Source organism: Chlamydotis macqueenii, chromosome 29, assembly GCF_036417535.1.
Source record: "Chlamydotis macqueenii isolate bChlMac1 chromosome 29, bChlMac1.mat, whole genome shotgun sequence".
NCBI classification, from domain to species: Eukaryota; Metazoa; Chordata; class Aves; order Otidiformes; family Otididae; genus Chlamydotis; species Chlamydotis macqueenii.
This window is the reverse complement of record NC_141584.1, coordinates 1,469,765-1,497,520: the sequence shown is the minus strand read 5'-3', so window position 1 is coordinate 1,497,520 and position 27,756 is coordinate 1,469,765. Positions and strand designations below refer to the sequence as shown.

Here is a 27,756-nt window from a genome sequence, read left to right as displayed (position 1 = left end):
CCCCCCCCTCCCCACGCAGCGGTAACGGCCCGCTCCCGCCGCCCTCAGCACCGCCGCGCAAAAGGCGCGAAGCCGCCCCTGCGCAGGCGCGCAGCGAGAACCCTGCGGAGCCGCGCGGCCGGGGGAGTGGGGGCGCGGGGGCGCTGCGCATGCGCTGGGGAAGACCCCCGGCGAGGGGGCGTGCCCCGCGGCGGCGGGGCGGGGCAGGGGGCGGGGCCGGCGGGGCTGCCCGGCGCCGCCAGCCGCGGGGAGGTGCAGTCGTTGCTTGAGCCGCGACAGGTGTGCGCGCGGGACCCGCCTCCCGGCCGCCGCAGGTGCGTAGGGCGGGGGGAGGCAGGGCCGCCGGGCGGGGGCGCGCTCCCCTGTCGCCGGGGCCGGGGCGCTGGGGGCCCGGCCAGCCGGGGCTGCCCGCAGCGACACCCGCTCCGGGGGCTCCCACCGGGCGCTGGGCCGCCGCAGCAGCCCGGTGGTGGGGTGCGAGCTGAGTGGGGCCGTGCCGGTGCCTGGAGCCCGTTAGCCACCCCAGAGGCAGGCTCGCAGGCGGGCTCCAGTTCGCCCCTCCGGTGCCCGACCCCGCCGGCAGCGCCCCCGGGGGGCACCGGGGCTCCGTCGGCGCGCACGGTCCGAGGCGGAACGGGCCGGGCTGGCGGCGGCACACCGGGACGGCGGCAGTTCTGCTGCTCGGCCCAGCGCCTCCTTTGCGGGGCCGGGGCGAGCGGTGCCCCGCGCACAGCCCTGTCCCGCCGCCCCGCTGCTGCTCGCGGCCGGGGGGTTACCGTCAGGAACGGGTGGTGCGGGGCACGGAGCCTCAGCGGGGCGTGCGGGCAGCTGTCAGGATCTCGAGGTGGGGGCTGCGGGCCCACCCCTGCGCTCGCCTGCTCGCCCGTGGCGGTTTCCTTGGCCGCTCTTGGCTGGTGCGGTGTCTCTGCTGGTGTCCCGTTCCGCAGGCGCTCTAACCACCTGTAATAAGCCAACAGGGCAGGTGTTAACACAAAGTCTTTCTTTCAGGACCTTTCCAGATAAAGATTTTTATCCTACAGTTAAACTCGCAGTTAAAGTTATCGGAGGTAGGTGTGGGGCATTACGGTGGCTACGTCACCGTCCGTCCCTTCCTTCGCATCCTGCACAACTCCAGCTGCCCTGTCCCACCTCCTCTGGGCTCCCTGCTGTCCTCAACGTAACCTGTCTCTACCGCAATATGCAGAATGCTCACGATCTTGTTTAAATTTTAATACGTACAATAAGGGACTATTTCCTGAAATTACTTGGAATAAATTATTCAGAAGGAGCAGCAAAAAAAAAAGGCCAGAGATGCTTGAACATGATGAAACTGTAACTGTGTGGGAAAGTGCTGAGAATGTGGAATGGCATTACAAATGTGGGAGCACAAGTTCCAGGGCATCTTGGAGTTCTGTTTTATGTCTTTTCTACCAACTGCGATTCCAAATATGCTTCTTAACTTTCCATTTGAATGTCCTAGCAGTAGGTACTGCCTTTATAAAGAGATTTTTTGCCAAACCAGGCCTGATTGTCTTAACGTTCCTGTGGGTTAATGGAGAAAATGGTAGGGAAACTGAACAAAAACACAACAGGGGAGAAAACGCATCCACAAACAGCGATCACTACAAGCTGCAATGGAATGCTTGGGCATCAAACCCGGGCTTATTTTCCAGGCAATTAAACTAGGTTTTGTTTTCTCAGTATTTTACTGAAACTGTCCTTCCACGTACAGTGTGTGTCAATGAGCAACCTGTTCCCTCTGCCAAGGGATAAGTCTCATGAATGCCCCGCTACTGTTTCCTGGGCAAAACTGACTCTGCCTTGTGAAAGGCAATTTAAACTGCAAAGTGGGGCTTCAGGTGATCTTGTTTTGGCTCAAGATTAATCATAAGCCGAAGCTTAAACTGTAGCATTACATGGCTGATTCGGAATTCTTTTATAACATGGACTATTATTTTTCAGGAGTAAATTCTATCTATAATCTCTGCATATGTATTCTGTGGCTTTACTGGATCTATATGCTAAACGTTTGCTACTGGGCATCAACACCAGGAACGACATCCTGCAATCACAAAATGTGTATTTATTTGCATGTGCAATATGCTTTTTTAAAAGGGAGAAAATTGAGCGCTCCTCTTATTCTAATGAGATCCTTTTTCTTGTGGATGATCATTTGTGCGACTGGTAAAGATCAGTAACCTTCAAGCCAGCCAAATAGAGAGCATCCTTCTTTAGGCCAGTCTGCACAGAAGTTCACAGGTTAACAGAAGAGGGTAACTTGGTGATACAAAATGTTTTCAAGAAAGCATGAATTTCAGAAAGCAACTCTGCAGTCCAGGTTTCTCTTGCCAGTTGGAAAGGGCAATGGATGCACTTCGGAGACTGCCGTAAGTGGGAAACACGAGTCTGAAGCTGCAACTGGAAAAGTAGTGTTGATAAGTAGTTTCAGTGTGTTTCAACATCACAACAAAAATAGCGTAATTTTTCTTGCTTGCCACGATAGTTCATCCTGCACATCTAAAAGCACCATCTAAATCACTATCTTGAAAAAACACCTCCTGGCATGGTGTGTCATTCTCTCCATTACATCAGGTGAATTAGGGAGTGTTAGAGAAATCCCATTCTTCCTGACTGTATCCACCAAGACAGCAACGTGTGCATCTGCTGCCTGTTTTATCTCTACGCAGCAGCAGGGTGCAGCACTGGAGGGGTTCCTCTGGTTCCAGCACCAAGTGGGCACTTGCAGACCCACAGCTCCCCTTTCAGCACTGGGAGTTGCTGAGACTTTGTGGTCTGAGGCGTTGCAGAAGCCCAAGGCTTTGCCATTTTTGAGCAACTGCATCATATGCCTATGAGGAATTCAGAAACGTGGTCTTTCCTACATGTGACTGACTGTTTATATCAAGTTGTCTTACGGTGCTTCCATTTACGGTGTGACTAGTGGTCAAGCAGACCTGTGCTCGCACTTCTAGAGTTCTGTGACCTACTGGTGTGAATTGGTGAAATAAGTTGATGGAAAATATAAGAAAGAGATCAGCGTGCCTGCTGTTAACATTGCAGGATCAGTGAGTGCACTTGCTACAGGCATTGTGTGATATGAGGCCAGGGATAAAAGAAAAGAGGAAAAAAGGAAAGGCGTTGCCCCACAAGCTTTATTTTTGTCTTATCAGAGAACTCCTTAAATTAATTTCCCCTCCTTTCCTCCTCCACAAAAGAAAACTAAGGATGTAAAAAAACCCCTCATATAGTATTGTTGGCTTCTGTGGTGAAAAGCGGTACAAAACCTATTCCTGTTTCCAGCAGGACAGGGTAGTTAAAACTATTCCTTTAGGAAACTGATAGCTATTGCAACGTGAGGTTTACAGCTGCCTCTGTGAACAGAAGACTTGTTTCAGCTCACAGAGGAAACGGCTGCTGCGTTAAGAATGAACACCACAAGAGTGAATGAAAAATGTTTGCATAGGCATTACATCCTCTTAGGTTTCATAACTCAAGCCTTCTTACATAAATGCCAGCACATTTGGTTTAGAAACCCGAACAAGAGAGGGCACATCAGGGCTTCCTGGATTCCGTGTGTTTATAGGAAATACAGAGCTTCACCTGAGCATCTTCTTCAATCACAGCTTGCTTCTTACTCCTGTTCTGGCCTACAGCTTCTCTCTCACTCCTTTCATTGTAGCTAGTGTTTTATCAAGGGCACCATCTCGATGGTATCTGCAGAGGAAATTGTAATTTTAATCTGATCCCTTTTTTTTTAAGTCAGTTGACAGACAAGAAACTGAATGATCAGGAGATAGTGACCGTAGTAAGCTGAGAGCACCTGAATGGCGACTTAGTATTGAGTCACTTTGTGAAACTACTTTTCTGCTCTCATAATTCATATTGACTGACGCTGTACTGTCTTCCTGAGCAGGTATTTGTGGTGATAAGATGGAGCCTTCCCCATTTAATAGAAGACAATGGACTTCACAGTCTTTGAAAATCACTGCGAAAGAGCTCTCTCTAGTCAACAAGAATAAGTCATCAGCTCTTGTGGAGAGGTTCTCCAAGTAAGTGCCGTGAGGCTGCTGAACGCAAGCTGTCTGTGTAGGTTGACAGCTGGTACCTTGAACAATGACTGCTTCACTGACAGTTGCTTTGCTTCTTAAAAATAATATAGCTCTGTCGGCATTTAAGTGTCTGGTTTAATATGTGCTGGGCAAAAGTTTTTCTAGTTGCTGACATTATATTGTTTCAGCAATCAGAATTATAATATCTTTTTTTTTTTTTCTGCTGTCAGAGAATAAAGTAGAACATTTTCTGTCAAACTACAAATTGCAATTTCTTTTTGGGGGCACGGCATTGGAAGGTAGGCGGCTGTTGCCATTCGGGTTTTGCTTCATCAGAAATGGTCTTTAACTGCTTAAGCATGAACTACATAGGTTTCCCTGCTAACATGGCGTTTCCTGCCTGGTACTATAAAAAGTAGCAGTAATGCTTTATCAGTTATTTGGAGACCAGTTAGAAACGGTAATTCTGTCAACTGCGGGTGATAGATGTGACCTTCTAGTAAGAGTTCCATCGGAGAACTTCACAGGAGCTAGGTTCTTCACAGATGTCGCCTTCCAGATGTCTCACAAAGCTTGTGTGGAAAAGAAACATTACCATTCCCTTTCCTCTGAGAGATGGATGATGGGTTACAGTCAAATCATAAAGTAATACTTTATACACTGAGAAAGCTGAGTGGTGGTAGCCTATACATATTTTCTGGAAAAGCTTTTATTCCGTTAAGGAAATATATAGACTACAGCTTGGATTTTCAATGGGATTTGGGCAACCAGCTCTCCGAGGTTATTGTATTAACGGCACGGCAAGGTTTTGGAGTATGGAAATCTTGAGTGTGGGAGAAACTTGATGGAGTCTATAGGGGAGGATAATTGCAATCTGGACTTTACACAAACATAGCTCTACGTTACTCTTTAAGTACTCTGTCCTGGGGAGAGGCTGCTTGCTTTGACTGCTCTTGTTAAGGTAATTCATTCACTCATTGAAGCTTGATTACAGAACCTGGTCATCTTGCTAAATGTTGATAATCCTTTGAAAAGGGCTTACTGGAAGTAATCCAAACTGCTATTCCTTAATCAAGTAGGGTCCCTCCACATAAGCAGTGTCAGTTCCTTGGAGAAACGCAGTCCTACTTACTGGCTTTGCCAACACTGATGGGCACAGTGAGGAGCATAATTTTTTTAAATTGCTGTTCCCTAAATATTTGTATGTGAAAACATTTTTTTTCCTTCTGTACAGCATTTCGATTATCAGTTTTGTCAGGTCAGAGACATGCAAATTGCCACAGCAGTCTGCTGTGGTGGGCTAACTGACAGAGTGAGCGCTGTCTGGGGCTCTTCAGTCCTTGTTTGTTTTCCAGTGTGGAACCTGACTTTCATCGCCATGTCTCTCTTTGTGGCTTCTTCCAGTATTGATCTCTCTTCTTCTATAAACTTGCTTTCTCAGCATGTCTCATTCAAATTTTGGAGCGTTTAGAGTACAGAGACATAGGTTAACATGTTTCTATTGATTAAAAAGGTGCAGCTACGCTCCTTTAGCAGCTTTTAGTCTGTACAGGAAATGCAGCTGATACAGCAGAGACAAGCAAGGGTGCAATTTGTCCACTGTTTAGTGTAACAAGAGGAGAAATCTACATAGGAGCACACTGTTCATAGCAGGAAAAAAATCAATTGTTATAAAGAAAAAATTAGCAATAGAGCAAGTATCTGCACGTAAGATTTTTTTCTTAGAAGGCATTGAGCCCATGGTATACATGGTTTGATATCAGTTATTTAAAGTCTGAAGCTGATGGCTATTATGATATTAGTGTCTCCTTTACTGCCTGTAACATATTCACAGCTGTATCAAAAGTAGGATCCCACAGATGAGAAGGGCGGAAACATCATTTACTAGCAGACACTGGGTGATGTTTCTTCTCTTTGAAAAGCAGAGCTGTACTTACAAATGGCAAAATTTGTCACATCTGACTAATTTGTGCGTTTCAAAAGCAAAGTGCAATCGCTTCGCGCGGTATAATGATCAGCACAACCTGGGTGCTCTAGCTGTGGGTGTACTTACGCCCAGTGGAGTGGTGTGCAGATTGCTGGGAGTTTTCTGTAGCTTCTTAAAGGACTTTGATTCATGATCCAGGGTGGCTTATCTTCAGAGGGCTGTGATTACTGTTTCCACTGCTGGGATGGTTCAGCTGCTCATGAAGCAACTGCTGAATTGGTGCAGTTTACAACCCAGCATAGTAAAATAAACTGGCACTTATGTAGATTTTCTGCGTATGCCAAGCTGTAATTTGTTACGGTTCAGCAGCTGCTGTATAAATAGCTGAGTTATTCCTGCAAGGAGGCACAGCAGACAGCTGGGTGGCGGAAACAATACAGCTATTCCAAGGTAAACTGTCTGTATTTGAGAATCAGAGTGCTTAGGTAATGAAAAATATTAATGTATGTTATTATTGTAAACTGAATGATTTAAAATGTTACTATCACTTTGCATTGTTCTAGTACTATTTTCTACTGTTTTTCCAGCCTCTGGTTTTATTTGATAGGTCTCAGAAGCGCACAGAATCCTTGGTGGGGAAAAAGAATCTCAGCTGTCTTCAAGAGCATTCATTATTCTGTTTAAAAACTGGTTTTGGTTTTTTTTTTTTCTCTCTCTTTCCTCTTTCTCAAAGGTATCAGAAAGCAGCTGAAGAAGCCACTGCTGAGAAAAAACGAAGTGTAAGTATTTGTTTCCTAGGCAATAAGCAGCAGTGTGCAATCAGAACAATCACCTACTGCAATGTTTCTGTGACAGTCGCTTTTTGGAATATCAAAGTTGCTGCCATGTGTCCTACAGAAAAGCTGGCTTAGACATAGTGTTTGCTTTTGACTCATTCCCCCTACCCTTTCCCAGTGTGAACGAAAGGAAAGAAAAACAAGGGCTTTGCCCAAAGCTATATGTTGAATCACCTCTTGAGCAAAAGGCAAAATGAGGTAACCACAACACATGCATATCCACCTCTTTGTTCTTAGCTGTAGGCAGTTGCGTGGTACCTCTTCCTTTCTTATCTAAATTTAAAAGTCCGCTTAAAAGAAGTTGAAATCTAACGTGTATATCTTTGATAGCTGTAGAATCCATTAAGGGGATCTTCTCTGAAGTGGCTAACAGGGTTCAGAATGCCCCTGGATGAGGGAGAGCCATGCTTTTTGGCTCTGTTACAGCCTCGCGTTCCCCCCGTAAACTACGTTGCGCTTACTGTTTTGGGGTTTGGGGACCCTGGCTGAAATACCAGGCACTAAGCTTGCAGGTCTGTGTATAAGCAGCTCCTCAGTTTAAATTTTATTTTAAAAAAGCAGCAATGTTTTCAGGATATATAGGTAAGTCTTTGTTAGACCATGCTGCCTTGATCTCTTTAATGCTTGGGGAGTCATTCTTTTTCTGTTCAGGATACAGATGTGATAAAATAAGCACTATAAAAATTACTCTCCAGTCTTACATTTTCGTCATTGCTTGTGTGATTAGGGAGCAGGCAAGTCCCAAGCAGGAATGACCTGTGTTATGAACTATGCCAGGACTCCACAGGCGTCGTGTCCAGAAGTGTTCCTGTGGAAACAGGCTGTGCAATTTTGAGTCCTTCTGTTAGGTTACAGTATTTGCCTTATAACTTTAGTACTTTCTTCTAAATACAGTCAGCAAGCAAGCTGATCTTTTTTGAAGTCTAGGTGGATTCAAATTAATTTGCAAAGCAGTGTTCAAAATGTGACCAGAAGAGTAATAGGGTGAGAGATTTAAATCCTAATATAGCTGCTAATCCTGTTTAATTCCTGTAAGCCTTGCAGACCTGTTCCACTTGCAATGAGTTCGATACATAGTGGTCTCCATAAGGGGGGGAGAGCAAAAATGCAATGGTGGCAGGTATTGGATTGGAATGAATCAAAGATGGGCTGCCCTGTTACTCTGGGGAGAGGTAACTACTTGTAAGCAAAACTTGTCTGAAAAGCACTTGAATGAGGGGTACTGCTGCTCCATCTATTGCCGTCTAACTCGCAGCGGTAAGGCAGCGCGTGTGCCTGTGTTTCCTGATGAAAGCTTTCAGTGTGTTGAGTGAAATAGAAGAACAATTCCGGCAATGATCTGGTATTTATAAATGGGAGCAAAAAGACATTTGTTGTGGTCAGTGCTTAGCTTGAGCCTTTTACTGCTTGGTATAAAATACTGAAGACAGATCTCTTGTAACTACACCACTTCTGGTAACTGGTAATAGATACATAACTCCAGAACAGTAGTGGTTTCTGAAAGCTCATCTGTAGTTTTTTGGAAGGCCTCTTGTAAGACAACTAATTGTTGTCTTCTGAACCAGCTGGAAGACATTGCAGCATTTGGCACACCAGCCATCTCTCCTGTGGCCGCTTTTGCTAGTGTTCGCTTGCTCCAGGACTGGAGACCCTCCTTGTGCAGATTTTGGTCCCCTTTGCTTCATGTGTGGATTCAAGCCTTTTGTGTGTCATTTAACTCATTAGGGCTTGACTCCCTTTTCCCTTATAAGGCCATCCTGTTTGCTCACTTCCTGCTTTAGCTCCTGACTTTTCTCCCCCCTCCTTCCTTTCCTATCCTGGATGCTTTCTCCATGTGGCACAGTTGTAACTATTCACAGCTGTCTGAAAAAGCCGAGGGCTGAGATCAGCACTGAGCCTTTAACTTCCTTTCGCATAGAAAGGAAGTGCTTTAATGCTTCATCAGGCATCTAAGTGGAATTAACTTTTTGTTCTTTGTAGAACACAGAAAATCTTCCCCTTCATTTTAAAAGGGGGAATCTGAGTGTACTAAAGAAGAAGTGGGAGAATCCGGCGCTGGGAACAGAGTCTCGGAAGGAAACGCTCCGAAGCAGCTGCGGTGAGGTGAGGCACAAGGTCGCGAGCCCCGGGCTGGGAGTTGGGAGCAGCCCCGCTTCTTCCCCAGGCGCGGAGCAAAGCCCGGGGGCCGGTGCCGCATCCCCCGCCCAGGCCCCTCCGGGCACCCCTGGCCAGCTGCAGGGTCCTGCTGGTGACAGCGGAAAGCTCCAAAGCCTCCCACCGGAGAGCAGCAAGATGGAAAACTGTCTGAGAGAGCCCAGAGAGGTGGAAAAGCCCGAGGCCGGCGAGAACACAGACTCTTCGGGGAAGATCGAGAAATACAGCGTTCCGCTGAACAAGCTCAAGATGATGTTTGAGAAGGGTGAAGCGGCTCAGACCAAGGTAAGGATCTGTCCCCTCCGATCTTCAGAGAAACTAAAACTCCGCTCCCTCTTGGGCATCAGGAAAAGTCCCAGGAGGGAGTGGCGCGGAACTATTGACTCTGCAAATAACTGTATTCATTGTTTTAGTTGAAACATAACGTAGCTGCTGTTAATAACGTATCTGAGCTATACAGATAGGTGGGGGGTGCTTGGAGCTGTGGCGATTTGTGACTGCTCACTGGAGACGTAAAACAAATTTGCTTGTAAAAGGGGTACAATGTCAGAGAGAAAAATAAGTATGGAGTTTATTAAGATTTTTTTTTTAAAGCAAGTTGGGATTGTTTATATCTTGTCTTTAGATTAAGATGAGTTGTGCAAACATGAATTGTGTTAAAAAATACATATGTGTATATTCAATATACATATAAAAGAAAAAGTAACTGTTTGAAGTGAGCTCAACAGTCTCGGGTGGTTGCAGTCGAGATGGAAATACTGCCAGAGTTCAGAGATTTTTTTATATCCATATCAGTATGTGAGTCACACATATGCACATATTGAGAGAGATATGCAAGTCCTGCAAAAACTCCCATCTTTTCTTTGCTATTCTCTCATCTTTGTATTTTAACAAATGTTTCTTATCGAAAAAAATTCCTTACGGGGAAAAATAAGCAGAGATAGCCAGACAAGCTCCTGCCTTCACTCGTTTTGACTTGCAAATGCACAGGGCTTGCATTTTCCTACAACTGCTCATGAAATCTGATCCTGCATGTGGACTGCAGACTGTGTGTCCCGGGGGAGAATTGCTTAACTAGAAAATGAGTTGCATATGCTAGTGACTTGCAACATAGTCCTGAGGCCTTGATGCCGGTGGATTTTCCAGTTTTCTCATAGTTTCCTATACTTCTGGCTTTGTTTTACTGCGGGTGGTTTTCTTGCAGTATTGAGTAAAACAAACAAATTTTCTACAAAAGTTGTTTAAATGTCTAACAATTAAGGGCTGTGGAGGAGCACCTCTGTGTTAAAGTGTGTTTTGGGTCTCTCTATAGTAATTTCACAGTGTAGATTTTTGTAGTCTTTGTCATTATGTACGAGCTGCCCGTGCTGTCCTGTCCCTTGGAAGGGCGGGCTGTGGCGGGTGATCTCCTGATAGCGCTTCTCTGAACTCTGTAGGATTCATCAGTCAGGATTCCACAGGAAAGTACCGTTTTGCAGATGGCCTTCGCGTAACTTTATCTTAGCCTGGGGAATAAATTGTTTCGGGGATGACTGAATCTGGAACTGATCTTTCTGTCAAGCTTAGTAATCAAATATTGTTAAAAACCGACGGGACACAGTAAATACCATGCAGTAGGTATGAAATTATTCAGGTTAGATTCAAATTATGTTCCAAGTTCATCTGGTTACTTTTTAATTTTAGAAGGGAAATGTGCTCTAAAGTTTAACTGTGGGGGGAGGGGGTGTCTTTGTAACTAGAAAGGCCTGTTGTAAGAGCTCTCATTCTGGGAACTCCTCTGAGGTCTGGAGGATGGTGTCATGAAGCTAGTTAGGGCTATCGGGACACAGGTCTTTTTCATTAAGGTAGGAAGCAACTACAGCAACGGTGTAAGTCTGGCTAACTGCAAGCTCTGCGATTGCCTCTCCATTTATGCTTTTCCTGAACTCTGTGCGTTGATAAACTCTTGGTTTAAGCACAGGCAAGGCTTCAGCTGAAAGATAACAATTTACCTTGGTATTTACTTCATCCTTAAGGTATAAGTGCTGTGAGAGCTTTGCTGACAAACCATCTGTGTAAACTAAGTAGCAACACGGCTGTGACTTCATGGCAGTAAAGACAAAATGACTTGCCTGGTTGCTGGGCAAGTCTGTAGCAAGAATCCAGATCAGAGCCTGGATTTCCGAACTCAATCACCCACTCTAAACAAACCTATTCTCATTTTCAGAGTTATAAGCAAAACCTCCTAGTTTATTAATTTATTCATTCAGATCTTGCTCTGTCTTCTGCAATTTAGATACAAAGCAGATCTTTTTAATTGCATCTTCATGGAAAAAAATGGGCTAACCATGTTAGAGGCAGGCATGTCAGTCTAGATTGGTTCAGCACTACGCAAAGACTGAACATCAGGTCTTTTATCACTTGTGAAGAATTCTTCCTGTAAGTGACAGCAAAAGCATACCCAAGAAGATCAGAAGAAAAGAAAGAGCAAGCAGATCTGCAATACTTCTTACAAAGTTGTGTCCAAGTTGGTTTCTGCTTTTCCTTTAATGCAAAAACTTACTGTCTGGTCTAGCCAACCTTATGCGCAGGGTCACACTTGACACAGTTGGTACAGAATGAAACAGATGTAACTTTCATTCGGTCTTCTGCCCGACAGCTCTGTGCCCCGGGCAAAATGCTGTTAACTCTGTGGCACCTGTGCACTCACCGCTTTTGTCTTACAACCTTGAGGCTTTCCAGACGTGAGGAGTATTTTATCTCATTTTGCAAGTAGCAGAAACTGTGGGATGGGAATTGTGGCCCAGCCAGGGCTGTAAAGGGAACTGAGGGGCATAGGCATAAGGCTGGGAGTCAGGGATTCCTTCATACAAAAGGTGTTACCTTTCATGAGCCATAATCACCCTGATTACTTGCGGCTGGTCAGTCTGTTGATTGTAATGGGCAAGTCCCTCATCTTCCCTTTGTTAAATATTTCTTTTTCCTATTACTCTGCTTTTTTTCTCCCCACAATATAAAACAGTTGATATAAAATCTACACAACATTGACTTTATATTTGTAGATTTTAGTACTAGGGCATGTACAGAAATATCTCTGAACTCTAAAGCTTTTGTATTTTGATGTTTGGGATTTTTACTCTAAAGACCGAGGCTAATTGTGTTATACAACTTATAAACAGAAAAGTTCTTCCGGTGAAATTGTAATGAATACCTGTGGATGTCTGAGGTGGCAAAGAGGACAGGAGGAGAGGAGCTGGCAGGACTGTGGAGGTGATTCAGTTGACAGTTGGAGTACTCATTAACTCGGTCTGTTTCAGCTGGCCATGAGATGGCTGCCTCTGATAACTGAACTCTTCCTGTGGATTCCACAGCAGGGTGGTACAACCAGGGGTGAAAGCTCTTTACTCAGAACTCACCAGCCTCCATGAAGGTCCTACAGAGTCAAGGAGAAACGGTTTATGATTAATAATGAATCCTGTGCCGCTGGTAAAAATATGGAGGTTTTTGGTTGCTTGGAAGAAAATCTTATCTAGATGCATGCACAAAATCAAGGTGTTGGACCCTGATCCAGAATTCCTGGTAGTTCCTAACTGAACACTTGTCATAATTGTCTGACAGCACGCTGGCCCTTTGCCAATTCTTATTTAGAGGTTTAATTTGTTTAATAATTAATTTCAGTGATAATTGAGAATTCTTTGTCTTCTCAACATGAGGGCAGTTCAGCATGATGTAACTGGAGAAAGACTACAGTGAAAATAAATGGAAATGAGATTCTGAAACAAAGGAGAATGAGAAGAGGCAACCCAGAAATTTCCAGTCTTGATTTCTAACTGTCGTTTTCTTCTGAAAAGTGGTGATGGTTTCTTTCAGTGAGGTTGGAATGCCAGATGCTGGATCTAAATTACTTGAATTTTAAGACCTTTGTTCCCTAGTAGTGAAAACTTCCTTATGCACTCTGCTGCCAGTTAAACTTCCCATGTGTCTATATCACAAACTTGTATTTTCACTTGTAGCTTTGTCACTCCTGCTGTGTGCAAGAAAACACAGAAAACGCAATATTTTTAATAATATTGCACGTGTGGTGCAATATTATTAAGAAAAAAAACCAAAACCCAAACCGAACCAGACAAACCCCCTCCCCAAAATAAAAAGAAAATAAACCCAGGGCTGTGATAAAATAATCAGGGGTTTCAAGTGGGCTAATAAACATGTTTTCTTTTCATCGTCCAAGGATCTTGTCTTCAAGTGTATTCTGCCTATAATGATCTTATTTGTATACTAGTCAAAAGCTAGACCCTTTCAACGACAGATTTCTGAGTTGTAAGAACTTCAGACTTGTGGGCTCAAGGTGACGTTAAAGCAGACAGAGGCTGAATGAGAATCGTCTAAGGACAGTGTGCACAGAATGAAGAATCTGCAAGTCCTTACAAGTGTGCAGACACTCCCAAACTGAACCTATCAACACACTCAATGGAAGGAAAAGACTTGTCATAGCTAAGCTCCTTTCCAGTAAGAAAAGTTACCAAAGTCTTAAACCACAGAAATAGAAAATATTTCCCATGCTAATGGAAAAAGAGGTTTTCCAGCTGCATTTTCCTTTCCTGGTAAAGTTGCTGTTTTGTATGCCAGAGCAGTCTGATTTTGCACAGTGATTATCTTACAGTGCAGTTCTGTTAAAATAAAACTTTGGAATTTCCTTCAGTTTGGTGACCAGCAAATAAGAAACTTGTTGGAAGCTGGGGGGGGGCGGGAATGTGTGGTTGGAGCATCTTGCCAAACCTGGCTTTTTCCCTACATTAGCCTCAATCTTAATTTCCAGCTGGCTCTGTGATTTAACTCTTCTGAGGGAGGGAACAAAGATCTATCACCTTCTAATATTTTACAGTATTTTTATAGCCTTTCAGCTGTGAAAACATCCTATCTTGATGAAGCCAAGTGACCCTCTTTACTTCATAAGCATTTATCAAAGCTGCTGAAATTTCTTTTCAGGTTTTCTTTTATTGAGCATTAGATTTTGGGGAGTTGGTCTCAACAAATGAGTATCAAATCTGATTGAGCCAGCCAGAGCATCTGTGTGGTAGTGCTACAAAACACCCTGTCCAGCACCGCAGCCTTGCAGATAGTGATTATCCTGGATATCTGAGAATATTTATCTCTAGCACTCTCCTGCTTAAGCTTCAGCCTTATCAGACCTAATTAGGGAATTATTTGGTACCAAACGCATGAGCTATCAAAACCAAAACAAATAACTTTAACTTGTATTACAATAGTATTTATTCTTCTTTCTGTTGCTGAAAATCTATGCAAATTTTTGATAGCTTGCTCCTTCCATCCCTTTTCTGCTTTTAAATCTTCATGAAATGACCTTGAACATTAGCTTCAAAAGAAATGGTATGAAATGCAAAAATCTGGACTGAAGGTTTGTATTTGCAGTGGTACATGCCTAAAAATCTGATCTTTGTGGCTCTCTGACTTTTCAACAAAGATAACTAGTCAAAGGGCATCTACTGACCTCTCCAAGAGCTTCCAAGTGACAGAGGGTCAGGTATTCTGTGATCAAACTTACATTGGTTAAATAAGATGTCACCTGCTAGACTTGTTTATTCCAGTAAAGCAGATTTGCTAGTGACACCTGTGCATCTTAAAGGATTATACGCAACAATCTTTGTGCAGGCAGCTGATAGGTGGCTCTTGTCTCTGCCAGGTCCCTCGAGAGCAGAGGAAGACAGCAGTCGGGAGGAGGATTTCTGAAAACAGCCTCTCTTCGGAGGACTTTGATATTGGCCAAGGAGAGAAGAGCCATAGTACATCAGGTCAGTACACCTCATGGTTGTGGTTTGCTTGGGATTTTTTTTAGTTTATAAAACAGAACTACTTTATCCAGTACAATGGAAATAACTTTTGCTTTTCAGAAATGGAAGGAAGTGCAGCCATATTCCATCTGTAAAGTTCATGCGAGCATCGCATTTAATGAATTAAGTCTTGCTGTGAATTGTAAACCATTGTACTCTTAAGCACAGGAAAGCAAGGCACAGGAGATAACCAGCAAGTTAAGGAATGGAACTATTTTTTTTTTTTTTTTGCTCTGTCTTAATCCTAGGACAATCCTAGACCTACTTTTAACAGTCAAACTGATTTAGAAAGCAGTGAACAGACAGACGAGACAACATGTCTCCCTTCTGGCTTTAATTCTCGTGTTTCCTACCCTGTCCAGACACAGGTAACTACAGCAAGCCTTATGACTTGAGCAAAATTATGTATTTTTCATATGTTTGGAGACTGTTTCCTAACAAAGTGTTTAGAATCTTTTGTGTTTTCAGCCTGTAGCTAATATTACCACTACTTAGTGAGGCACATTGTGTTGTTACTTGGGCAATACTGCAGAGAATGGCAAGAACTACTTACATTTGTTTATTGTCCCCAAGAGGGACCTTAGTGATTCATACAACTTTTCAGTCGTTCAAGGCCACTAGCTAGAGAAAGGTCATTTTTTTTAATCATTCGTTACTGAATAATTAAGCTACTACTTTAGACCCAATCATTACATAAGGAAGTTAGACAGCAGAGCAGTCACAGGAGCTGGCTTTTTAAACCGATTTGTCTCACATCTGACAGCAAAAATGAAAGGTGGATGGCAAGTAATGGGGTGTAGTTCCGAGAGTCAGGAGATCTGCACCTATGCAAAGACTTAAGCTCCCAAATGTTTATTTCCTCTTGAGGTAAAAACAGATGCTTCAGATGATCCCGTGAGACTAAACTGAATTATTTCATAACATACTTGTTCTTGAGATCCTCATGTGTAACATGTCACACAAGAAATTATTTTCATGGAGAAGATGGAAGTGGCAGGTGAGACTTCCTTCCTCGCTTCCCATGTTTTCCCCAAAAGACTGACAACTATTCCTCTGCGGGAATGATGTATATTCCCACTGAGCCACTGTAGCAGCTGCTTTCATTTGACAATAACAGCAAAACAATCTTCAGTGTTAAAACTGTGTGCTCTCATTCCTTCTGAGACCACTGGCTGGACGCTTCATCTGGTGAATACGCTACTTCTGAAACTAGCTGGATTAATTATGAGACATGGAGCACAAACCTTTGACTGAAGCATTTCTGTGCCCTTCAGATCTGGAATTTCTGTGGTCTTGGGAGTGGTGAAAGGATGGGATTTGTAAATCTTTCTATAGACAGGTCTGCTGGTGTTCCTGAAAGTCACCCTTTACTCAGGTAGTTCTTTTTTCCAGGGCATCTTGTCGATACTAGTCCAGCACTCAGCCCAGATAAGGCAGAGACCAAGAAAAGCCTGGAGATGCCTCGCTTATCAGAAACTTCAATAAAGGACAGGCTGGCGAAGTATCAGGCAGCTGTGTCCAAGCAGGGCAGTTCCACAGGCCTCATTACTACGGTAAGTCTGTTCTTTGGCTTGTGTAGAAGTGAATTTTTGTCCCAACCTCACACTGGAAAGAAGATCTTATGGAAACCAGGCTTTTTGAAGATTTGAAGATTTTCTTTTGAAAATCCCTTGTGCTCATAGGAGTCATTTCTAATGAAGAGTTGCCTCTGCATTCTGCAGGAAGAAATAAGTATTTGCATCTTCCTCAGATAATCTTGAAAGTTTTCCAGGGAATTAATTGCTGGCACCCTGACTGAGGTCCTTCTGAAACATTCCTTTCCCTTCTGCATATCTGTAGTTCTCTGCATGTTTTTTGTTGTTGCATTTATTATTTTTCTAAAAAACAAACTCAATTCTACGTTGTACATTGGCTATAAGCTAGGGAAAACTGAGGCACAGTAAGATGGACGCTTTCAATGTCATACAGTATGTAGAACCTGGCTCTCTTGTCCTGCAGCTTTGGGATCTCCAGTCAGTTTTCCTTGCTTTTGCTTTTCACCTCCCTTCAAGTCTTCTCACCCATTATCTGCATCCAATTAGGCTCTTGCAGTGAATGAACCCATGCCAATTTTGATTATATTTGATCTGGAAATGAGCAATTAATGAATCGTAGTAAAGTATTGCAGCTGAAGAGACTGCAAGAATCTAAGCTTTCATTAAAAAGTGCTTAAATACATTTGCTGGAACTATCTGATACTTTTGCTTAATGATGGGAACTTTATTACTTAAGTATGACTTCTGTTAACCAGAGTGATAAATTTTAAGAGGATAGGCCTTTTTAAGTACTTGTACTGGAAACAAAAGCCATAAATGATGGTTCTAAGCTTTAGAAGAGTGCATGCTTCCTGGATATCTTTGTAGAGAGGCAGAGGTCTCTAACCAGCTGAAATTATTTTGGAATTTCATATGCAGAGTGAGTCTAATTCTCCAGCCCTTGGGAGGAAAGTCGAGTAAACTTCACTGCATGAACGGGAAGCTACTGCAGCCATTGCAACAAATCTGATTAACTGCTAATTGCTGATTTCTGCATCCTGTTTCTTGCCTGGATTCAGTTTGCTAGATTGCCTTTTCTGGTTTGTGGCTGTGGTAGCTGACCCACTAAATTATGTCGTAATGGCAAGAGATTTACCATAGATGGCTCCTGAGTCTCTTGTTTGCGAATTACCAAGGCCATCAGTTGGAGCGTCAGTCCAGCCTGATGCTCTTATGATGTTCCGTTTGGCAAAATCTCTTTCGATTCTGGCCTGGCACATAGAGTCATCGACAAGGGCAGCACATGAGATGGAGCAAACAACGGTTCCTGAGGCCAATGTTTGCACTACTTCTGTGTTCCAGTAGCAGCCATAACCGTTGGAAATCTTCCTTCCCTGCTGACAAAGCAACTAGGGCTCTTTTGATATGGTAGTGTGGTATTTGTACTTCCATTCTCTTAAAATGTCGCATCTGTGCTACAAAGGAAAGCCATAGTCTCTCTTGGGAACAGCTGTTTTGAGGGCATTGTGGTGTAATTAGACTTGGCTTAAAACTGATAGGCACTCTTACAGTTGGTTAGAGTAGGGCTAAGAAGCAGCCATTTCTATAGCATTGCAAGTGATGGAGGGAGGGGAGGGAGAGCTGATGGACAGCATATTTAGAGAGCGATACCTTAAAATTCGAACATTCGACTACATACCTATTAGACGGGGTTGGTTTTGTGCAGACCTGTTTACAAAATCCGGTAAGATGCTGGTGATGGCCTTTGGCTGCTTCACATTACAGAGAAGGCACGAGTCTTTCTCCAATTATCTTGTAGCCTGTGGCGATTAAAGAAACACGAGGTTTCACTGGATTTTTTCTTTTTTAAGTCTGAAAGATTCTTTTGTGAAAATCTGAAACAAGAACAAAAATCGTAGTAAATAACAGAATTAGGTTTTTTACCAGTATTGAAGCAAGGGTAGGATTTGCTTTTATGTCAAATTGTATTTTTCAATTACACGGTGCTTGTCGTGAAATAGTTGTAATTTCAAATGAAAAGTTAACATTTCTGGAAAAGGAAGATACAGAATTAGCAGGGGAAATGAGAGTTGATTTTAAACAGGAATCTGGAAGTAGAGAAAAGGAGTGGTTTAGAAAAATGCTGGTATTGCGTCCACAGAGCATTCTACAGCCCCATCTTTTTTTCTTCATTAGAATGTATCACTTACTAAGTTTCTATAGATTTTTATGCCCCTTACTTATCACTGTATGTACTAGGAAAACAGTTTAAAAAAGATTTTAAGAAAAGCAGAAAGCAAGTACTTTCCTAGGGGAAAAGAACCTGTCAACTTTCAAGTGCTTTATTCTATAGAATGAGATTCAAGCCAGTGAAAGTGAACTCAAGAATTACAAATCTGAACAGAAGGAGAATATGCCACCAAGCCTTGAGGACTCAATTTCCTGTCAGGATGGGGAGAAGGTAAGATGCTCGTGCTGGTGGAGAGGAAGGACTTCACTTTAAGTGGAACTAGCTGCAGAAGCACAGCTGATATACTTGTTCCACATGTCATCTGGAAATTGAATATAAGCAGCTGATACAGATTGTTTACATGCTGCAAATTCCTGACATTTTTTTAAATTATTTTTTTAGACTTATCTGAATTATAAGCTAGCAAGTCACCATGGAAGACTTTTAAGCAGTTTAACAGAATACCTAGAGACAAATTTTAAGTTTTCTTAGAGAGTTCTCCTGTCTTCTCAGTAATGACATGGCCATAGTGTGGCAGAATCCTTCAAGTTTTTTCTGATGCCTTCAGTAACTGACTAGGGATGAAACTTCAGATGGTTTTGTGGGGGTGTTTAGTTCTGGTTTTTTGTTGTTGTTTTACTCTGACATGAATTTTTTATGACTATGAAGGAGCCACCTAAACTTTTTTGTGTCCTGTTCCCTAACTGTAAAAAGATGATTCACAGCTAGACATTAGTATTGTTTGGGATTTTGGGGGGTTTCTTGTTTTTTTTTTTTTTTAAATAAAACAAAAAAGAAACCACATTAAAAAAAAAAAAAACAACCAAAAAACCATGAGAAGCTGTGTGTGATGCAAGTAAATTTGTCACTGTTTCTTCTGCATTTAGTGGCTAAATTTTGATTAAGGTAACTAAGAATGCCAGTTTGGGTTCGTTCCTGGTTTTGAGCTTCAGCTGTAAATTGAGACTAAATTACTCTGTGAGTTAGAGATAATAAAGCACACTCAAGCATTTGTATACTAAACTGGGGACAGCAGACAGGATAAAAGCAGCTGAATAATAATCGGGGTACTGTGCATTGCAGCCATTCTGAACACGTGGCAGCCTAATGCCAGGAGGGCTTTTAGAGCTTTCCAGCCTTTCTTGGGCAAGGGGCCAAGTTGTGGCTTTCAGCTGTTCCTCACTGACAGCTGAGCAGCCTCACGTTCAACTGGTCCAGGCTGCTTTTCGCTAAAAGGTGAGTTAATTAAAAGAACACCTGTTAAATCAGAATACAACCCTGTTGCTGAATGGAAGATTTGAATAAAATTTCTTGTATTCAGCTGTAATTGTGAAGTTCCTTGTTGAAGTGTCCAGGTGCAATAAAGAATACTGAGAGCCAGCACTGTCCTTTTGAAATGATGTGACAAACTTTGCAAATACGCCTAATTAAAACTACTAGTAGTACATGTCAGAAACAGGAATCCTCTGGCAAAAAGGAAACAAAAGAAACTTGCTCATCTTTTGTGTCATTTTTCACACTGAATCCACGAAAGATTTAGCAGCCAGATGTGTGAGGCTAACAGCCACAGAACACGCTGATGTACTTCCCAGCATACTACTGTTACAGTTATTTTTCAGTAGACCAGAGTATGTTAATATATATGTAACTTTCTTCCTCATTACCTCATTAATTAGCAAAATTTAGTTGCTTGCAATGGATCTTTCAATCATTAAAGTGAATTAGTGATGATTTGTGGTCAATCTTGTTACAGTACTTTCGTTTCTCAGTGTAGCTACTTCCAGCTATTTGATTTAATAGTACTACTGCCAAGTTTAATAAAGAAATATACATCAAGAGCTTTATCTGTAACATGTTTAGTATCTGAAACTGGTTTATATCCAACTCTCCAAATTTTTTTTTTTTTCCAAAAATATTAATCTGTATCTGAAGAAGGATGAGCAGGATAGATGGGTCCAACATGTTTGTCCCAACCTGGGAACAGCAGACTTCTAGTTCTACAAAAGCTTTTTTAAAATTCAGATTTTTTTTTTTCCTTTTTTTTTTTTTTTCCCTAAAAGCACTGTCTTTGCTGGATATTTAAATGTCATAGATTTGTCAAATGTTGGAGAGAGCCATGCGATTTCCAGTGAATGTGTACTGCTTGGTGTGAAGGGATTTCTAAGTAAGAAAGCCTGGGAGGTACATCAACGAACGCAACAAGGATTTCTGAAGGCTAACAGATAAAGGCGTACAAGCTGCAGGTGTTTGGGAAAACAAAAATACGATGACTGTGTGTGTGAACACTATGGCAGATGATCTGAATGTTGTAAGAGCTGAAAAATTATGAGGACGTCTATCTTATAGCAAGGCCTCACATTCCTGGCAGTCAGCTGGACTCTGCCTTGTGCCTTACGGAACGCCGAGTAGTTCACGTGCACCTCAGTGAGGACGGTGTCTTCCTGTCTCAGCGCTTACAGTGTCAAACTGCCTGTTGTGTTACTCAGGCCGTGGTTATTCAGACTTCAGAAGGCCGAAGGTGCTCATTGTCTAATACTCTCTCTTGCAGGTTTCTGTAGGTGAGAACAGCTTATCTTTCCACTCCGGTCTTCTGGAGGATGCGCATGGTAAGCACTCTTCTCCTGCTTCCACAAGAGTAAAGCACATAGCTGGGGAAACGCGCTAACTCTGCTACCACTTGTGTGTAGGGTGCTTTAAGACCAGTCCTGTCAAATGATGAATTTAACCCAATAAAACCCTGTCTTTTACTAAAAATCTGTCCTGTGCCTAACTTAAACTTTATAGGAATTTCCTTCAGGTTTAGAAGTTCATTTGCAAGAGTAATTCTAAGACATCTGTAACTCGTTTGCTCTGATTTAACACATTTAAGTGTAGCTTCCTCACCATTTGGACTTAAAATAATAGCTCTGGCAACTACTACATCAGTCAATGGGCTGAAGTACTTATGAACGCAGGACAATTACCACGTGTCTTTGGTGTTGTCCAAAGGTAGACAAGTTTCTGTTCATTAAAGTACTTAAGTACATCCTCATGTTGCTTTAGGTTTACACCTAAATTCAAGCCCACATGTGAGCACTTTGCAGAAATTAAGAACAGTTCCTGGAAGTTAGCTGTCGGATCCCCGTATATTAGTTTCCTTTACGTATCAACCTAACTTCCCTGGTAAATCAGAAAAGTAGAATGATCATGTTTAAATATCTAGATCGAAAGGTGTAACAGCAGATCTTCAAGAAAAAATGTGGTAGCCCTTAGCTGGTGGGCTTGCTGTTCAGTTTTATGGGCCTAAGCTTTCCATGGTTTTAAAGTCACTGTAATTGCCTTTTCTTCCTACTCTGCTCCCTCAGTTGGACAAAACTTGGAGAGTGAGTCAGAAGTTCAGAAACCTGTCAGCACAAAGCAGCAGAACTTTGGTTCTAAACCAGCTGGCCAGACAGATGCGTCTCTGCCAAAAGCAGTGAAGGTAAAGCAGCTATTTATTCTCAAACATTGGTGACTGTTAAAACCAACTAACTTCTCCATTTAATATTGAAAAGCTTTAATGCAACCAGTGTGGTCATAGAGGGTCTGGCAGTAACGGTATCGCTATCTGATCCGTCTTCGTCAGAATGTGTTCATGAGGGAACTTTTCAGAATGGAAAAGCATCTCAAAACTGCCAGTTTTTCTTCAAAGACTAAGTCTGAGTTGTTTGCTGGGAGTTGCCCTGCTGCTGCTACAACAGCGTGCCCCTGCTACAGAGGCAGTCTGCTTCTCCTCAGTGTGGGAAAGGCGGTTTGAGCAGGGATCGTATCAGGGCTTGTCTATGCCTCTTGTAAAACCAGTGCTCCTGGAGGCTGGCACTGAGGTCCTGATTCTGATCTTCAGAGCTTTTAGGAGGCTGGGACGTGGCTTTCCACCCTCCTCTTCCAGCTATTCCCAAGGTAACTGCAGTTGGTAGCAGCTTTAATAGTAAGGGCACTGCGGTGACTGAGTTTAGCATTCGAAATAGAAAGACCTTAATGTTAGATTTTCTTTAGCGGGAGCTATAAAGCATAAAGCAGACGGAGAACTTCTTGGGTAGGAGTGTATTTGCTAATCTTATTAGACACACAAATGGCAGTGCTGAACATTTTGACCACACTGTACTTTCTTGTCACGTGTGCTGTCTGGAGTTAGGATGCCTTTTCCCTGGGCAGCCACAGACTTCCTGGCTCACTCCTGAGGAAACAACTGTGCTTTTGTTGTTTTCCCCATCTTTGAGAGGAACAGCACTGACCTCACGAACACCAGTGAGATGTGGCTTCCTAGTGTTCTGGAGTGTAAATGCAGTATGCGAAATTAGAGCTGCCTATGTAATCTCAGTCTGTTACAGCATACAAGATACACGCACCGGATGCGTCTTGCTCTTCTGTGCTATCTCTTTGTATTATTAGAACCATTCTAGTTCTCTGCCTTGTTACTGCTTTAGATGCTGCACTGCTGACATAGAAACCCAGATGCTGTTTATTCATGTAAGGTTCCTATTTGTCTCTTCCAGCTTCTGTTTCCTGTTCTTGGTTCCTAACCTCTACTCCTGCCTTCTGCTTCCCTCCTAATGTGGGCTCAACTCTCAGCTTTCTCTCAAGCTTTTTTATATTTATTGGGCCTCGCCTTCCTCCTGTAGCTCCTATTTGTAGTATGCCTGGAAAAGAATTTCTTTCTCTTCACACCCCAAAACGCCTCTCCATCAGACATAGGGCTCATTGTTGTACAAGTAAGTTCCTCTTCTTAGATGGGGATGTACATTGCAGAAGCACATGCCAGCACCGTAATGTCATCTTCCAAAACTAAGCTTTCAGGGAGAGTTATTTTTTGATGGGCAAACAAATTGTTGCTGCCTTGCTCCCTGTGGCAAGCATGTATGATGAGATTTTTGTTTGCATTGGTAAACTCTCGTTTTTTGAGACTTCATTTAGTGACTCAAAATCCAGAATGTGGATTTCTATGTGCAGTTTTGGCACATAGAAATTGTGGATGTTTTTCAAAAGGAACTCTGAACTTTTGGTGGTCAAGTTGTCATAATTAGAACTTTAATGTACTACAACTTCAAGCAATGCCTTAACAAAATCAAAACACCTATTAAACTGGAATTAAATTGGCAGCAGACTTTATGGTTGTGACAGACTGACTTCAGCTGGCGCTGTCTTCGGCAATCTGTCCCTCACGTATTGTAACTTTCATTGCCTAACCATTGTTTCTAGTCTGTTATAAATAAATTGCTGTAATTATGTCTTCCTGTGACCTTCCTGTTTTTTCTTTAGCCATCGTATTTTTCCTTAAAGCTTTTTAGTAAGTACGTAGCAGGTAATTTTTTGTCAAAGATAAGCTACAATATCAATGTGTCCGTGCAGACCCATGGTATGGAGCGTAGGCACTCTTTTGCTCTGTTGCTAAAGTAGTCATCATCAACATGCAGCCTGAGACTGCCAGTTTTTCAACTCCAAGTTATTTATTTTTGCCTTTAAAGTGTCCTCCCTATTGGCCAAGCTTCCCGGATTCCAAGAAGTGAATGGCATCAAGTGACCTTTTTTCACTGACAATGTCCTTGCTTCCTTGATGCTGTCAGAAAACAAAATCTAAAATTGCTCCCATGCAGCAGCAGTGACACTTGATTCCTTAGCATTTAAGTTTACCCTTGCACTAAACTCTCAGGAAATCCTCGTAGTGAGCACATAAACAATTGTAGCTGTTTAACCTCAAAGCCCTGCTCGCTTTAAGTCTTGAGCAAATTTGAGAGCTGCATGTCCTGAAACCTGAGTATAGTTTCTTTGCGATACAACTGGAATTGCTTACAAATGAAGTCAGAAGTGTTTCCTGCTGCCTGCATCTGTGCTGACATGATTTTCTTCTCCTTAAGAGAGGACAGCATTGAGCCAAAGTGGGATCATTTCAAACTGGTGAGCAGCCTGTTCCATTCCTTTCCCCTCCCACCCTCTACCTTTTATTTTGAGTTTTTTTCAGCTCTTTTTCTGCACTACTTTTTTGACTTTGGTAAGTCTCATACTGACTGTAATCTACCTGAATGTTCCTTCATCATTTTCCTATCAAGAAAAATTGAGGTTGCAGAAATAGATTAGACAGCTTTTTGCGAACTGGCTCAGTCAAAGTTGTAACTGAGTTCTAGTATTGTCATTGTTCCTTCTCAACCATTGCTCAATTTGTGATGCTTCAGCTGTGGAATTCACGAGGGCAAAATCTTGGCTCACTGTCAAGCCACAGCAATCCTGTGGGCCTGCCATAGCCTCTTCCTCCCTCGTTGCCCACCAGAACCCACTCTACCATAATTAGCATTGAGTTGCAGAAAGTGAATTGCTGCAGTTTTTCTGAGAACTCTGGAAACTGTGCATGAACCCAAGCCAAGTCCACTAGCAGTTGATTCATTTTCCAGTTAACAAGCTTTCTCTTCTTCCCGTAGAAATTTCAGTTGCCAATGAAGGAAACCTGTGTTGGGTGTCAGAAGACGGTGTACCCGATGGAAAGGCTCTTTGCCAACCAGCAGGTGTTTCACATCAGCTGTTTCCGCTGCTCCTACTGCAACAGTAAACTCAGGTAAACACACTGCTCCGTTTGGCTGCTGCCTGGGAAGTGTAGCTTTCCTCTTCAGCAGCTGAGGAAGACGCTGTTGAGGAGCAGCTGAGCTGAAGGCAGCCATAATCCAGTGAATTGGAGACGAGTGTAGGAGTGGTGACACAGTCCTAGTTCTGCCAGTGGCTTTTGCATTTGATGCAGTCTATTTTTAAACTCTTTATGTAATTTTATGTGTGGAAAAATATAACGTCCAACTTTGTAAAGAACTTCTGACATATGAAAAGAGGGCCGTACAAACTCATGAAAGCTGTAAGCTTGTCTTTTCTAAACAGTTGGAAGACTGATATTGAATCTCTTCCGGAACATAACTAAAATATACACCTGTCTGGGTTGAGACACAGAACGCTAATATTTGACTTCCTGTTTTCCTGAACAGTCTCGGGACATATGCATCTCTGCGTGGCAATATTTACTGCAAGCCTCACTTCAATCAACTTTTCAAATCCAAAGGCAATTACGATGAAGGTTTCGGACACAAACAGCATAAGGAATTATGGGCAGGCAAAACTGAATGTGAAGAATCCCAGGAGAAAACTGTCCATGGGGTAAATGCAACAGAAAGTCCGCAAAGCCCGGGAGTAGAGGATGCCCCAATTGCAAAAGTAGGAGTTCTGGCAGCAAGTATGGAAGCAAAAGCTTCAGCTTTGCCTGAAAGAGAAGAGAGACCAGCAGAAACAAAAAAGCTCAGGATTGCCTGGCCACCTCCATCTGACCAAAGTATTCAAGGAAGTGCCTTAGATGAGGGCATCAAGGTATTCAAACCCAAATGGCCCCCAGAAGAAGAGATTTCCAAGCCAGATGTGCTGGAGGATGTGGATCTGGATCTCAAGAAGTTAAGAAGATCATCCTCACTGAAGGAAAGAAGTCGTCCCTTTACAGTAGCAGCCTCGTTTAGAACAGTATCTGTTAAAGGCCATAAAACAGAGAATTCATCTTCTCCTTCTAAAGCAGAGAGAGACACGTTGAAAAGAAGTGAGGAACTGGAGAGAGAGGTCATGGTGGACAAAAAGCAAAAGGAAAAGAAGGTTGAAAATAGGAACATCCAGATCGCTGAAGAGAAAAATGTAGAGGAAGAACGGGAATTGCCTGGTACCAAAACAGTAGAGCATAACTTTGTAGAAAATGGCCAGGTGAATGCAGAGACCGATGAGGAAGAACATGCTATGGAAGAGCAGGAACTTCCAAATGAAGAATTCGTTGAACCAAATTCTCCTAAACATTCCAGCTTAGCCAATGTCGTGACTGCTAAGGAATCATCTCCTAACCAAAATCGCAAATCCCAAGATGTTGGTTTCTGGGAGGGTGAAGATATGGAAGATCTATCTGTGGAAGAACAGATCAAAAGGAATCGTTACTATGAAGATGATGATGAAGAATAAATTGGCCTTTTAATAGAAAACTTGCTGCAAGGTGCTGGGCCTTTTAAAATCGGTGTTTTTAGCTTTAACAAGCAGCTGTCCTCCATGAAAGCGATGCTATACTGCACGTCGACGTTAAGGGAATCCTACGTACAAATTATCTCAACTAGAAAAATACTCTGGAAGCCTGCTAAGAGTATATTTAGGGGCGTGGAAACAAGTATCCAGCTGTGGGATAGCTTCAACAGGCAATCTCTGTCCACAGCATGAGAACAGAACTCCTCTGTACTCCTACCGTCTTATCCTTTTTGAGCTTCAGTACGTATTTCACTAACAATTTACAGAATTTCTCTGTACTCACAACGGTGGTGTGAAAGAGGCTTTCTGTAATACACAAGTTTTACCACTACAAATGCTACTGCAGTGCTTAGGGACCAATTTCAAAGGGACTTTCTGGCCTGCTTTAAAAACGGTAACTTAATGCACTTTAATACATGTAAAGGGCACAACTGGGATTTTTTTTTAAATAATAAAAACATTGATGTTTGTGCTTAGCATCCAACTGAAGCATCTGAAACTGAGTGCAACATGATTTTCTTTCTCAAAACTGCCAATGATGAGTTGAAGACTCCCTACTCCCTTTATTTTTGTCTGTGCAGCTGGGACGGTGTGCCCGTTGCTGGAACATACGTATTTTAGTGCTTATCCAGAAGCTGTGCTGACTGACAGATCTCTTTGAGGACAAGTCAACACTTCTGCAGTAGCCTGCAGGGCATTACTTCTGCATTTTGTATGCATTTGAAGTAGGATTTTGTTTGTTTGTTTTGATGTCTTTTCTTTTTTTTTCTACTTGAAGTTCACCATCATTCATTTAAAACTGCAGATAATATTTTTAAGGCCTTTTGACAACTTTGAAATCCTACTTGTATCAAGTTGCCATAAATCTTTTCGTTATGGCTGTGAAATTATGCTGCATTGCAACAATCTCTGGAATAAAACCATATGAACAGTGAAACTTTGATTGCTAGCATTGAAGCTTCGTACATTTTTAAACTTGACTTCATTTATTTTACAAATAATGAAATCTTGAACAGTGGAAGGAGGATGCCCTTTTATATTAGCTTTTATTTGTACTGTATTCTCATGAGAATTAGCTCTTAACTATACTTGAGGTGTAAAATATTCTGCTTTCTTAACAGTCTTGCTAACTACGAAACCTTCAATAAAGTTTGGTCATTTACATTAAAATTTAA

General features: G+C 42.5%; 1 protein-coding gene across 2 annotated transcripts; it reads left to right on the top strand.

Moving 5' to 3' along the window:
- The first annotated feature begins 251 nt into the window (after positions 1-251).
- Positions 252-27,756, top strand: LIMA1 (LIM domain and actin binding 1). Of its 2 annotated transcripts, XM_086768804.1 has the most exons (11): positions 252-314; positions 3,914-4,049; positions 6,710-6,755; positions 8,793-9,251; positions 14,650-14,758; positions 16,190-16,350; positions 18,665-18,772; positions 21,090-21,147; positions 21,886-22,001; positions 24,973-25,106; positions 25,522-27,756. In XM_086768804.1, the coding sequence occupies exons 2-11, from the start codon at positions 3,931-3,933 to the stop codon at positions 26,522-26,524; spliced, it is 2,313 nt and encodes a 770-aa protein (XP_086624930.1). In that variant the 5' UTR covers positions 252-314; positions 3,914-3,930; the 3' UTR covers positions 26,525-27,756. The 2 variants fall into 2 exon arrangements, with proteins under 2 accessions (XP_086624930.1, XP_086624931.1); XM_086768805.1 differs by lacking the exon at positions 18,665-18,772.